The 11,855-nt window shown below is 48.3% G+C and overlaps 1 protein-coding gene across 1 annotated transcript; it reads right to left on the reverse strand.

The window, feature by feature from the left end:
- Positions 1-3,804: 3,804 nt before the first annotated feature.
- Positions 3,805-9,562, reverse strand: OTOP3 (otopetrin 3). The gene is made up of 6 exons (XM_009867781.1): positions 9,172-9,562; positions 7,970-8,106; positions 7,181-7,239; positions 6,445-6,563; positions 4,689-5,617; positions 3,805-3,975 (listed from the first exon to the last, which is right to left on the reverse strand). Exons 1-6 carry the CDS (start codon positions 9,560-9,562, stop codon positions 3,805-3,807), a joined length of 1,806 nt encoding a protein of 601 aa, XP_009866083.1.
- Between the last annotated feature and the right edge of the window lie 2,293 nt (positions 9,563-11,855).

Raw genomic sequence — 11,855 nt, forward strand, 5'->3', positions numbered from 1 at the left:
ATTGATAGGTGGAGACATCCTGGGGTTTGAGTCAAATTTTATGTTCTGCTGAGAGAAGCTGCTGTCTTAGACCTGTGTGATCTTTAGACAATGAAATGTGAGGGGTTCTGTCATGAGCTGAGTCCTTTCCTCCTCCACCAAAGCTTAGTTTTTGGTGCTTTGATATTCAGGCTCTTAGGAGGGTCTCTGACCACAGGCAGTTTGCCACAGCTTAGAACCAGTGAGATCACTCCATAGAAACTGCTCTCCTGTGTTTAAAGTAAGGCTCAGATATGGCACATGCTTCTGTGTCTTGTAACCCTTGGCTAAGTTTTGTAGCTGGAGGGAGAGAGAGCAACAACTCCTAGAGAGAATGCTGCTCTAGCATGCTGCTGGCTCCTGCTGGCTCGTTGTCAGGTGGTTTCCCCCTTTGGGCGTTGAGAGGGGACTGGAGTCCCAGGCCAGTATAAAGCTGATATAAAACCTGAAGGGTTTTCTGAAGGATAAGAAATATGTGAAATAGAGGTTATTCCCCCACTCACCTCCCGTCTCCAACTGACTTGCCATCTAGCACTACTCCCATCCTGACCTCATCTCTGTTCAGATGTAAGCAAGGTGAGATCTGTCTTTTAATTGCAATCTCTGTCATAAATAAGAATGTGACTTGGTGGGGCCAGCCTCTGATTGTACGGCACTTGCACCTCACAGCTGGAATGGGGCATCCTGTGTCCCACGTGCTTGCCTCTCCCCTCCCATGGATCTGCTGGTTCTCATGATCTCTTCCGTCCTCTCTTCTGCTTTGTTTCTTTGTGAGTTTCTCTGGAAACCTTTTTGTTTGTTTCTTGGTGTTTGGAGTCTGATCCTTGTTCTGTGGAAACGAACTTGCACTGTAAACTATTTGCTTACTTACAGAGAGAAAGATAAAGATTATCTGAAACATGCAGTTGGTTGTTTATTTTTTTTTTTTCCCAGAGAGGTGTCTAATCTTGTTTGTCTTATGCTGGGGTGATTTATTCTACTGGGAGATCATGTGCTGGCTTCCTCTGCAGCACGTGGATTCTTTTTGTAGTCGGAAATGAAGATTGGCCTCTGGAAAAGGAGCCTGAACTGTGTGGTTTTGACCATTTCTGTGTTTGATGATGTCTCATGCTGTGAATGTAACTGCCTCAAAGGGTACAGAAAAGGAATGAGATCAAACTGGGCCAAGTCTCCTGACTTTGAACCGTGTACTAAAACCTTTGTGCAGCTGGGACCCATACAGCAGGCACCCTGGCACTGGGAGGGCTCTGGAAGTCATTTACAGATGGCAGATCACAAAAGATGATGGAGCAGATGGCAGATGACCAAGGAGCGGGTGGGCCACTGACATGTTATGGCTGTGTTGGATTTGGGAGTCATGGCCAGCTCACTCCTTGCTAGGCTTTCAGATTACTTTGCCCAGCCCTGCTGTCAGCCTTGCGAAGGAGCCAAAGGCAGTTTTAATTGCATGCAAACCGTGTGTTTGTGGTTTTACCTCTCCTGGAGATGGACCCTCCTAAGTGAAGTCCCTCCTAAATGAGAAGGCTGGAACCTTGGACCCTATGTTTCACTTTGACCTAGAAGAGTGCTTTTACTCTTGCCAGTTGTGGGATTTCTTACCTTCACCTGCAGTGTTAGAACTGGATGTTGTCAGGAAAGGATGTAGAGGACCTTGACCACTTATCTGATCTGTAGTGGCTGTGCCCAAGAGGTGGAGCTGGTGGACTCCATTCCTGTTCATGCTAATCATGTATTCAGGCAGTCCATCTGCATGCCAGCAAGAAATCACAAGCTGACTTCTTTTTTGGTCCATACTTATACATAGTACCTGCAGAACTTAGTATTTATGTCTCAGTGGAAGACCTGCAAAGTCACCTGCTCAGTGAAGGCTCGGTAATTTAAACTGTTGCATCTATTACACTGCAGATAAAATTCAGGTCATGAGTTTGCCCACAAAGTTTGCCCACATCATTGCTTGTCTCCAGGCTGTCAATAACTAGAAAGAAGGTTTGAGATCATGTTGATCCTTTGAAAGGACCAGACCTTGGCACGTATCTCCTGTAGATCCCCTGGTACAAACAGTGACATGAGAATAATAATTAACTTTATTGGAGTCTAATTTATCCAGCTGTTATTTCTCATGGCATATTTCTGTTGACACAGGCCTAAGTAAAAACACTTAATGGGCAAAGTTCATGCTCCTGCAGTCATTCTCACTTAATAGTTTCACAGGAAGGTGCTATCACTGCCTGAATGCTCAATCCTAAGGTGAGTGGGATGTGTGTGGTCAGGAGTTTCTAGCTCTTAGCACTGTTATTGTCTTGGGGGAGTTTGCTTTTCTAGGGAATCGCAAAATCCTCATAAATAGGCTCCCATCCTAAACCCACACTGCTCCTGGGATTGATTTATAGAGGAACAGAAGCAATAATGCAGATGGCTTTTGTACCATGCTACTTTGGCCTTGGTTAAGAGTCATGAAAGATTTTGATTGATTATAAAACAAGGCCTGCCCTTAAATCTCAGGTAACCTCTGAACACAATGTCAGTCGACTTTGAGTTTGGTCTTTGGTGAGTGCCGAGCAGATCCAGAGATTTCACAAGGTACACGTGAAAATTCAATCTCTCTTTATTTCCATTCACCAGGCTTCATCTTAAGGACTTGTAGTCGCAAGCCCCTTTGCTCTCCAACCTGCTTTCAAAGCCGGCATCTCCTGTGGAACAAGCACTAATGGGTCTTTGATCAGGCACCACCCTGCGCAACCACGTTCCCGTACGCACAGTGCACCTTGTGAAATGTTTGTGGATGTGCAAAGCAGTAGTGAGAGTCGAAGTGCTGGCGTAGGAAGGGCTTCACAGTCGTTTCGGCAGTAGCTCGCTCTCGTGCTAGCTCTGTCTGCAAGGGTGGGACCTTTGCCAGTTTGAACTGGTGAGAAGTTCATGCATGAGTAGCGTCAAGTAAAGATCAGCTGTAGCACTTGTCTAGTGCTTCTCACTTGAGGCTCTGTCAGTGCCTGTAAGGAGAAATAGTGTTTATTCTCAGTAAGGCAAGGTGATGTGTTAGCTTCTGGTTTTGATAATGGGAAAAGATGTGCTGAAGCGGTGCCGGTGTGAAGGCCTGTCCTGCTCTTCAGTACTGAGAGCTGCAAGAGGTTGGCGTTCAATGGGGCTGGGTCCTACAGGACTTGCACAAGTTGATGTGCCACATGTCAGCACCAGGAACAAACAGAAATAGGCCCTGTTCTGACCCTTAAAACATCAACCAGCATGTTTTTGAAACTTGCACGTAAAGTGTACGTTGGGTTCACTTCTGAGTGACTGTGGCTGTACTTGCTGCTGGATTGGCTGGTACTGACAGGTCTCTTCTGTGCTGCAGGATGCTGGGTTGGTGAGCGCTGGTGGGGCTGGCAGTCCTTGACTGTGGATTTTTGAAGTTCTGTGGAGTATTCAGTCGATCTTTGCTTTTGCTGAAGGCTGCTCTTGCATTCTTTTATCTGGAAGATTTCAGTAGGAGCTGATAAAGTCCTACTTGCTACTGTACAGCATCCACTGGGAGGCCACTGCAAAGTACCAGCATGTGTGCTTCATTAGAGCAGTCAAACAGTTGGTTTATGGGCTTTGAGTCTATTCTCTCTGGAGAAAAAAAACCAAAACAACCTCCTTTTCTTCTGAAACTCATGGAGATGTTGTGCAAGGAGAAGTCAAAGCAGAAGCTGGAGGGAAAAAGCTTGAAAGCTTCCATGTGCATATCTGCTGCTTACTGCATCTTTGTTCAGCGTTGTTGTTTCACGGGTGTGGAGTCAGCTTGGTTCAGGCTGTGATGTAGACCTCCAGGAGTCCCCCAACAGAGTGCATTCGGTAGAACACCCCCAGGGGGAGGCCAAAGTTCACAATGGCAAACCAAGTGGAGTAGCCATAAAATGACTTTTCCAGTCCATTTTCGAAGACAGGATGAGCCCCGAATGTGTGCATGATCCACAGCTATAAAGAGGTGTAAGGAAAAAAGAGCAGAAGTCAGAGAATGACAAACTGGCTCCTGCCTGCACTCTAATCTCAGCACTGGTTCAAGTCTGTAGGAGTATTTCAAGATTGTCAGAGGAGTCTCCCTGCCAGAGAAGAGAAGGAAAATCCCCTGGTTATGTTGCTGACTCTTTGCTCTAAGCCAGATCCTGATGAATACCTGGGAACCTAATGATACCTCATTTTGCCCCAGCCAGCTTCATCTTTCTACAGAATTTCACTGTTTCCTTGGCCCATTTGTTTTCACTGGATTAATGCTGCAGTGAAGATCCATGCTGATTCAAGATCCCAGAGCACAGTGCACTGTGTTGGGTGAGTTGCAATCCCGGAGACTCATGTTTACAAAAACTCACTGCTAGTGCCTCATGTTTCTCCACCAATCTCCTTGATGAGTTTGATAACTTTCAGAGGCTAGAATTTTGGATTTGTTAGCTATTTCCTCCCTACACCCAGGAAAACTACCCATATTTGACTCTTAGGTTAAAAGAGAGACTTTATGAGAATGGGATATTAACAGCAAAAACAATATTGACTTGCCTCACCAGGAGGTTGAAACTTGATGAGCAAAGGTTTCTCGTCTCTGTTAGCAGCCCAAGAAAGACACAAGGGGAACGTGTCTGTCACAGGCCAGTGTGGCTCACCCAAGCTGTGGTGCAGCAGAAAGCAATACTTACTATGATGTTGCACAAAACCAAGAAGAACGAGATCTCCCTCAACGCTCTTCTCTTCCAGCTCAGGTGAGAGTAGCTGTGGATATAGGATAAAGAAGCTTTCCGGATCTCCTGTCCCAGCTCAATCACGCTCACTCGTCTCTGGGTGTAGGTTTCACGATTCTGCTCTTCCATTTCTTCCTCTTTGCTGGGAGATGTCTGTGTGTGCTCCTGTTTGCTGCTTGTCACGGTTTTCTCTTCACCAGGTATCTCTGAAGCCACCACATGCTGCCCAGCATGTCCTGTGTGTCTGGCCTCAGTTGCCACTACAAAGTGCTGCCGGTGAAGCCCATCAATGATGAAAACATTTTGGGTGATGTTCTGAAAGATGACGAGGACAGAATAGGACAGGATGAGACTGTTCAACAGGTCCCTGGGGTCAGTGGCCACAAGGGCAACGATGGAGAAGTGACACATGCCGATCTGGCCGAGGGCTGCCCCCATCAACAGGATGACGTCCAGGCTGCGCGTTGGGTTCTTCAGCGTGTCCAGTTCCCTTTTCTCCAAGGCGTGGATGATTGTCCCAAGCACTGCGCCCACGCTCATGAGGGGCAGGAGCACGATGTAGTAGGAATAATACATCACAAAGACCTGGCGGTTGGGAACTGAGCCGGTGGCCTGGATCTGGTACATCATGAAGACGCAAATCCCAATGATTACAGTGGAGATGCCTAGCAGCGGCCCAAAGACCACACCTTGGAGCTTGAACTGGGGCTTGATGTGAGGAATGTGGTGGTGGCTGATGCGTCTCCCCACGTTCTTCCACATGACGTACAGCACAGAGCAGCAGACGAGGCAGTACTCGGTGTTGAAGGGGTAGAGCAGGATGTAGCCCTTCTGGAAGACTTTGCAGATCGTTGTGTTTGGGCAGGTGCATGAGCTAGTCTCATTGCCTGGAGCATGAGAAGAGGAAGGCAACAATTAAGAGGGAGATGGCCTGCATTTCATGGCTATCTTTGGGAGTTTCTTGTGTGCAGGCACAACATCAGTGTCTATGTATCTCAGAGGTGGCAATCAGTAGGAAGTTAAGCGATTACCACTCAATCCTCGAGGCTGCAGAGGTTCAGAATTAACAGGGTTTAGCAAATGTTTCTTCCCAAATACTTAGTGGTCCTCCTGGTCAACGCTATAGCCACTGGACATGAGAGACCCTTCACAGTGAAGCCTCCTCTATTTCTACCCTTGGAATATAAGTTTTCCCTTTTTATTTTCCATATCCCCAGAAAGAAAAAGCACGGCAATTCTGTGAGTCTCTTCTAGTCTGGTAATCTTTTGCTTGCAGTTGACAGGTAAATGTGAGGAAAAATGTTGATTTATGGTGGGATGTAATATTACATAATGTAATATTATGTAAAAACCCATTTGCCACAAACTAGTTGTACTCAGTGGAACAAATACATATTGTAGAAATAATGCCGTGAAATAAACAGTGTTCATAAAATCCTGTAAAATGCACTTTCCCCACCTCAGTAAATGCATTTTAACGTTTTCCTTTCCTAGCCCTCGGTTCTTGGATTTCATAGCAGATCCCACCCCCACCAGATGAAGAAGTTCTCCCTTTGTAGCCCATCTTCTCAGGACAACCTCCAAGAACAGGGGAGTTGCAGCGTTTGGAGGAGCGGGTTGGATAACTGATTCGCTGAGTTCAAGATCTGTTTTCTCCCTAGAAGTCATCTATGTAAACCTAACACAAGTAGCGATGTGGAAAAGGGAGCCTTGCCTGCAAATCGCTGCTCCACCTCACGCAGCTGAGACTCAAACTCCATGTGGATGGTGTCGTTGGTCACCGACAGGAGCCAGAGGAGGAGGTTAGTGGCTATGGTCAGCATCAGCCCACACCTGGGAGAAGAGAAAAAGGCACTTTTACAGTATCTGGCCTATGGTGATTGTTTGACCTGTGTGTCCAGCTGCCACGAGGTGCCATCCTTTGCTCCTTGCTCACCCACGCACAGGTGAGTGCGAATGCCGGGGCATTTGTGGCCGCTCTCTGTGCGGATGTTGGCGCACAGAACAAACACGGCCAAGTGCGTCGCTGTTTGCAAAGGAGCAGGGCAGGTGATGCCAGGCTCGCTGGTGAAACTGGCCTGGCTCTGGGGACAGTTGAGCAATGAAAGGCTGAGACACCTTGCAGTGATAGGAATAGGGGGGCCACCCCACCTCATCCTACAGTCCCTGAAGTGCTCCCTGAGGCACACAGCAGGAAGATATTTGGGGTTGGGAGGAAGCAACCAACTTTGCAGCAGTCCAAGGCACGAGTGAAAAAAACTAAGGGAGCTGGTGAGCCTGGGTCGGTGGGAGGAGGATGGGTCTGATCAAGTCATGGCTTGGTTTTTGTGTGATGCAGAATTTAAGGAGTCTCTGCAAGATCAGATGTAGACAGTTCTAGCAGGAATTGTAGACAGAAACGAATTTCTCTAGAGGAGTAGAAAGCAGAGCCTTTTCCCCCCCCTTTGTACCTGGTGAAGTTGTGCTGGACTTGAATGCAGTCCTTAGAGTGATGCCACAGGAAAAAAGCCTGCAAATTGAAACCAATAATGACATGAGCAGTGTGAAGCTGGCAGCCTGCCGCACACGTGCTGGAAAGGGACAGGCGGGCAAGAAGACACGTGTTCGAGTGGGAGCAAACCTGCCCCTGTGAAAGTGGTGCAGGGGCATGTGTGCTCCTGCATCTTGGTGTTGAGACATGTGCTGGCATCCTCATGTGTGTGCCTGCACCTAATGTGGATCTAGATCTGCTTTTCTCTGTCTCCTGTATGTGTGGGTATTTACTGCTGAGGCGGGAACAAGTTTGCTTTGCAAATACTATTTTGGGTCTGGAAAGAAAGAGAATTGGTATCAGAGTAACAAGTTGCAGATGTGTTGAGATCTTTTTGCGCACCAAGAATTTTGTTGAGGGGATGAGTTAGCAAAGAGAGACGCTGGTTTAAACAGATCTCTGGCAAAATCTGAAATTTCCTCTCCTCTTTCTTTGCTTTGATGCTTCAAAACAAACTCCTCTGGATCCTACATTATGCAAGATATTGCTAGAGTGATTTCTTTCTAAATCTTACTGCTTCGTCACTTACTCTGGCATATATGAGGTATGTGGGTGGTTTTTGAAGTGGATACTTTAATGCCTTTAATGCTCGTAAGAATGCCTCACATGCCCCCAATTTCCCACGTCGACCCACTTTCCCCCACCCCTTGGGCATCCAGGAATAGAACAGAGAGAATAAGCAAGCTTCTAGAAGGGTAATGTGCAGTACCTGGGTGCCAATAAAAAGGATTTCAATGCTGGGGAACACAAATTCCACCCCAGATTTGCACTGGATGAGAATCGCGCTGTAGCCGATCTGAAACACATTCAGGAGGATGCTGAAGCAGCCGAAGAGCAGCACTGACCCTGGGCAAACAGCAAAACCACCAGTAAATAAACAGAGATGTGTCTGTGGAGCATCTGAGCGCAGCTGGAGACTGGACCCCCCTTTGGAAGTCTCAGGATCTTGAGAGGAGAGGACAAAGCAGGGCCTGATTCCTGGAGCTGTTTGTGTGCTTTGGCTGGATTAAGGTCTTGAGACAATGCAGATTATTTTCTTGTGCTTGGATACAAGGTGGGAACAGGGTCTTTTACCTCTTCTGTGTGATCTGGAGTGAGAGAGGTAAGCTAACGGCAGGCAAGGGTTTCTGCTTTACAGAGAAAACCCAAGATGAATGTAAGTCTGCTGAGGCTTTTGGCAGCACCTGTCTGCAGAAGTTAGGACCCCTTATCCAATTCTCCCTTTCACTTTGGACACCTGTCTGCAGGTTTAGGTGCTTAGGTGCCTCGCAGCTTTCTTCCCTTTACTTCTCTGTGCTTAGTTAACGAGACTTGTGTGCTAATTAGAAGCTCCAAAATAGACCAGAGGCAGCGCTGCTTGGAGAACTGTCATTTCACAAAGTGGGGCAACTACTGATGGGAAATCTCCCACGAAATCCAGGGTGTCACTGAGATGTGATTCACTGGCCAAGAATCTTCCCCTGGAAACAGGACTGCTGTGATGTTAAACAAGGACGAGGGAGATGTGGGACTGCTGATGTCCTCGGAGGGTAAACTTTGGTGTTTTTCCTCTCACTTTTCAAAGTGGGTCATGCCTAAAAGATTTCCTATGTCTCTACCCCTGTGCTTGGTTGCTGGGCTGCAGGTGGGAGATGCCTGGGTTGTGCTTTGAGAGGGGACCACAGGGTGAAATTGGGCTGGAGGCTGAAGGGAAGCCAAAGTCAAGACTTTCCTGGCTGCTCTGGTTCCTCTCTACGCCATCCACTGTGCCGCTGTCTTCCACCAGCTTTGCACCACAACCTGACTCCCAACGCCCTAACTACATCTCCCGTGCCTTCTAGCTCCTTTGGTAGTAGGGAAAGAATTTCTTTATCTTCCAAGCACTGAGAAAAAGGGGAAGGGCATGAGATGATAAATAAAAGCAGAGCTTACCCCTAATCCAGATGGGCCCAGCGTGCGAATCCCGGTGCAGCACGGCATGCGGCTGCCGGCTGGTGCCCAGCAGGTAGTAGATAATCCAGCACAGGCACAGAACCTTGAGGATGGAGAGCAGGATCCAGACCTCTGCCAGCGTGATGGCCACATGGTTGAAAATCATGCTGCTGATGAAAGCGCAGCCCAGAAACACCACGTTCATGGCCAACAGCCCTGAGAAGAGCTGCCCGGCTTTCTGAGCTTGCCTGTCCCTCTGCTGCACGGAAGAGCAGTGACGGTACAGCCAGAACTTCTCGTAGTGGATCGTGGAGGTGTCTGATGGGGTTGCCGCTGACTTGCTCTTGCAGTGATGGCAGGACTTTTGACCTGAGACTTTGTTGCCCGACATGGCTCACGTGCCTGGGGGTTACCTGCTGCATTGAACAGAGGGAAGGTGTAAAGTAAGAAGGATGGAGGGGGACGTGCTGAGGTGAGAGGCTGTGTGTTCTGCTCTAAGAGCCACTTGTATGGGGACCTCCCTTCTTTGCTTTGCAACTTCCCCTTCCCGCTCCAGAAGCTGGATGACGGGGGGAGAAAGTTTGGTGTTTAGACCAGGTTAGGCATTGAAAAATTCTTGGTGGACAGAGCCATTGCAGGGCACTGTGAAAAGGCCCTTCTGCCAACAGCTGTCCAGATTAAAATGGGTATTTGATGTCTCTGCCCTGCCCCACCAGTATTTGGAGCTGTTTGGGCCAGTGGTGCCCAAAGAAGTCCCATTCTCACCTTTCACTCCTCCTCTGTGTACAGGCCTGGATTCGGGTTGCCTCCTTTCCCTTGTTGCTGTAAGGATTAGGTGAAAATACAGAGCGAGCTCAGACCTGCTCTGAAATTCAGAGACGTTTGATTTTGGTTGCTGGGTCCAACCTCTTCCTGGTGTTTTTGGGCTGTAAGAGTTACACCACACTCCTCGTATGGTTGCACAAATACTGGTGGAGCTGGAGAGAATAAAAAGAGGGTCTGTAAATTTTAATCTAAGCTGCTGGGAAAAGATCTGACCTCCCACTCAGGTGGGCTGAGATTGGGACAAAGTTAATAGGTGGTTTTCTTGCTTTTTCTGCTTGTAGCACAGAGGAAAAAGCACAGAGCCACGAGCACACTGATGTGGAGGAGTTTGAGGGTTTGGCCCAGATCGACATCCAGAGCCTGGGAGCTTGGAAGAGTCTTGGCAGGACTGTATTGCTCTTGAGAGAGAAATCTCCTTGCGCATGTACAGCAATCAGGCAAGATTAGGCTCTCTATAAATCTGGAAAATGGGAAGTTGCTTTTGCTCCAGGGAGTGACTCTGGCTGCAGGGTGGTGGTGGCTGGAGTGAAAGCAGATCCCTGAGATGTATTTGAGGATGGGAGGAGTTATGTGTAGTTGGGGGAGAAGTTATCTGAGAAGTGATTGAAATTTCAGTGCTTCCCTCTTCCCCTTGCACGTGCACTGAGGTGCTCTGTCTCCCTTTGGTCTCGAGATTCAGTGCACTTCTCTAAGTGCAGATTGATGCTGAGCTCTTCCCCATTTGGGTCCAGAACTCTCTCAATTTAGTAGAATGGGAGCAAATGCCCTCCTTTCTCCTAGAACCATAATTCCTGTGTTTCTGGGTCAGGAGAGGGAGCGGGGAGGCCATAAAACCAGAAGGATCACATGGAAACCTATCCAGGCTGCATGAGGAGGTACCCAAGTGCCCTGACAAGGCTGCACACAGCAGCTGCTGCCGTGGACCCAAGCCCCTGACCCCGTAGCTTTGTGCTACTGAGAGCAGCCAAGCCCCAGCCCTTACCTTCCTGCGGTCTCCTGAATCCTGCTGAGTGGGAGCAGCTGCTGGTGCCCGCTCGGTTACAGCCGACAGTAAAACCACTTGCTGGAGTGCCACCAGGATGCGTCTGAGTCTTCCCAACAGACCAAGGTGCAGGCAGGAGCCGTGAGGACTGCTCCCCACTGAATGCAGCCTCTGCTCCCAGCCCATTGATTTTTTTCTTTTCCACCTTGTTTACTTTAGGTCTATTATTGTCATTACATTAATTACTCAGTGAGAAGCTCTCTGCTCTGCCAAAGGCAGCCAATGGGGATTAGCTCCTTTATACACCTGCTGGGTTGCCCCATGTCAACGGTCTTGGCACAGAATGTGCCAACTGGTAAAACCACAAGCTGTGGTGACTAATATGTGCCATGGCTCAGATGAGTTTAGTGCTAATCTCCTGGCACAGGCTTGTGCTGGGAGTGCTTAGCCACACTGCTTTGGCTAAAATCTATTTGAGTTCCCCACTCCCTTGTTTTGGGGGTAGATTCTAAGGTATTACTTTTCTTTCTCAAGTGTATCATTACTTTGTGCCTTTATCCAGGGCACAGATACCCAAAAGGCGAAACTCAGAGTCTAGCTTAGGTGCAGGGATGATGCCAATTTGATGCACTTCTGGCAGAAAGGTTGCTTCTGCTGGGGGTGATAGCTGTGACCTATTAACGCTGACTTCAGAGCTGGACCCTCATGTGCAAACCCCACGAGCTCAGCCATGTGGAATTGGGGATGCTTTAGGTCCAAGCTGTGCTGTCTCTGTTCCCTCTCCTGTTGCAGGGCAAACCGATTTCTGTCGTAGGACTCTGATGAGCTGATCCTCCTGAGTTTGTGGCTTTCACTGGGGCTTTGGCATACCTCGCGC

This window comes from Apaloderma vittatum, unplaced genomic scaffold (genome assembly GCF_000703405.1).
Source record: "Apaloderma vittatum isolate BGI_N311 unplaced genomic scaffold, ASM70340v1 scaffold3294, whole genome shotgun sequence".
Lineage (NCBI taxonomy): Eukaryota > Metazoa > Chordata > Aves > Trogoniformes > Trogonidae > Apaloderma > Apaloderma vittatum.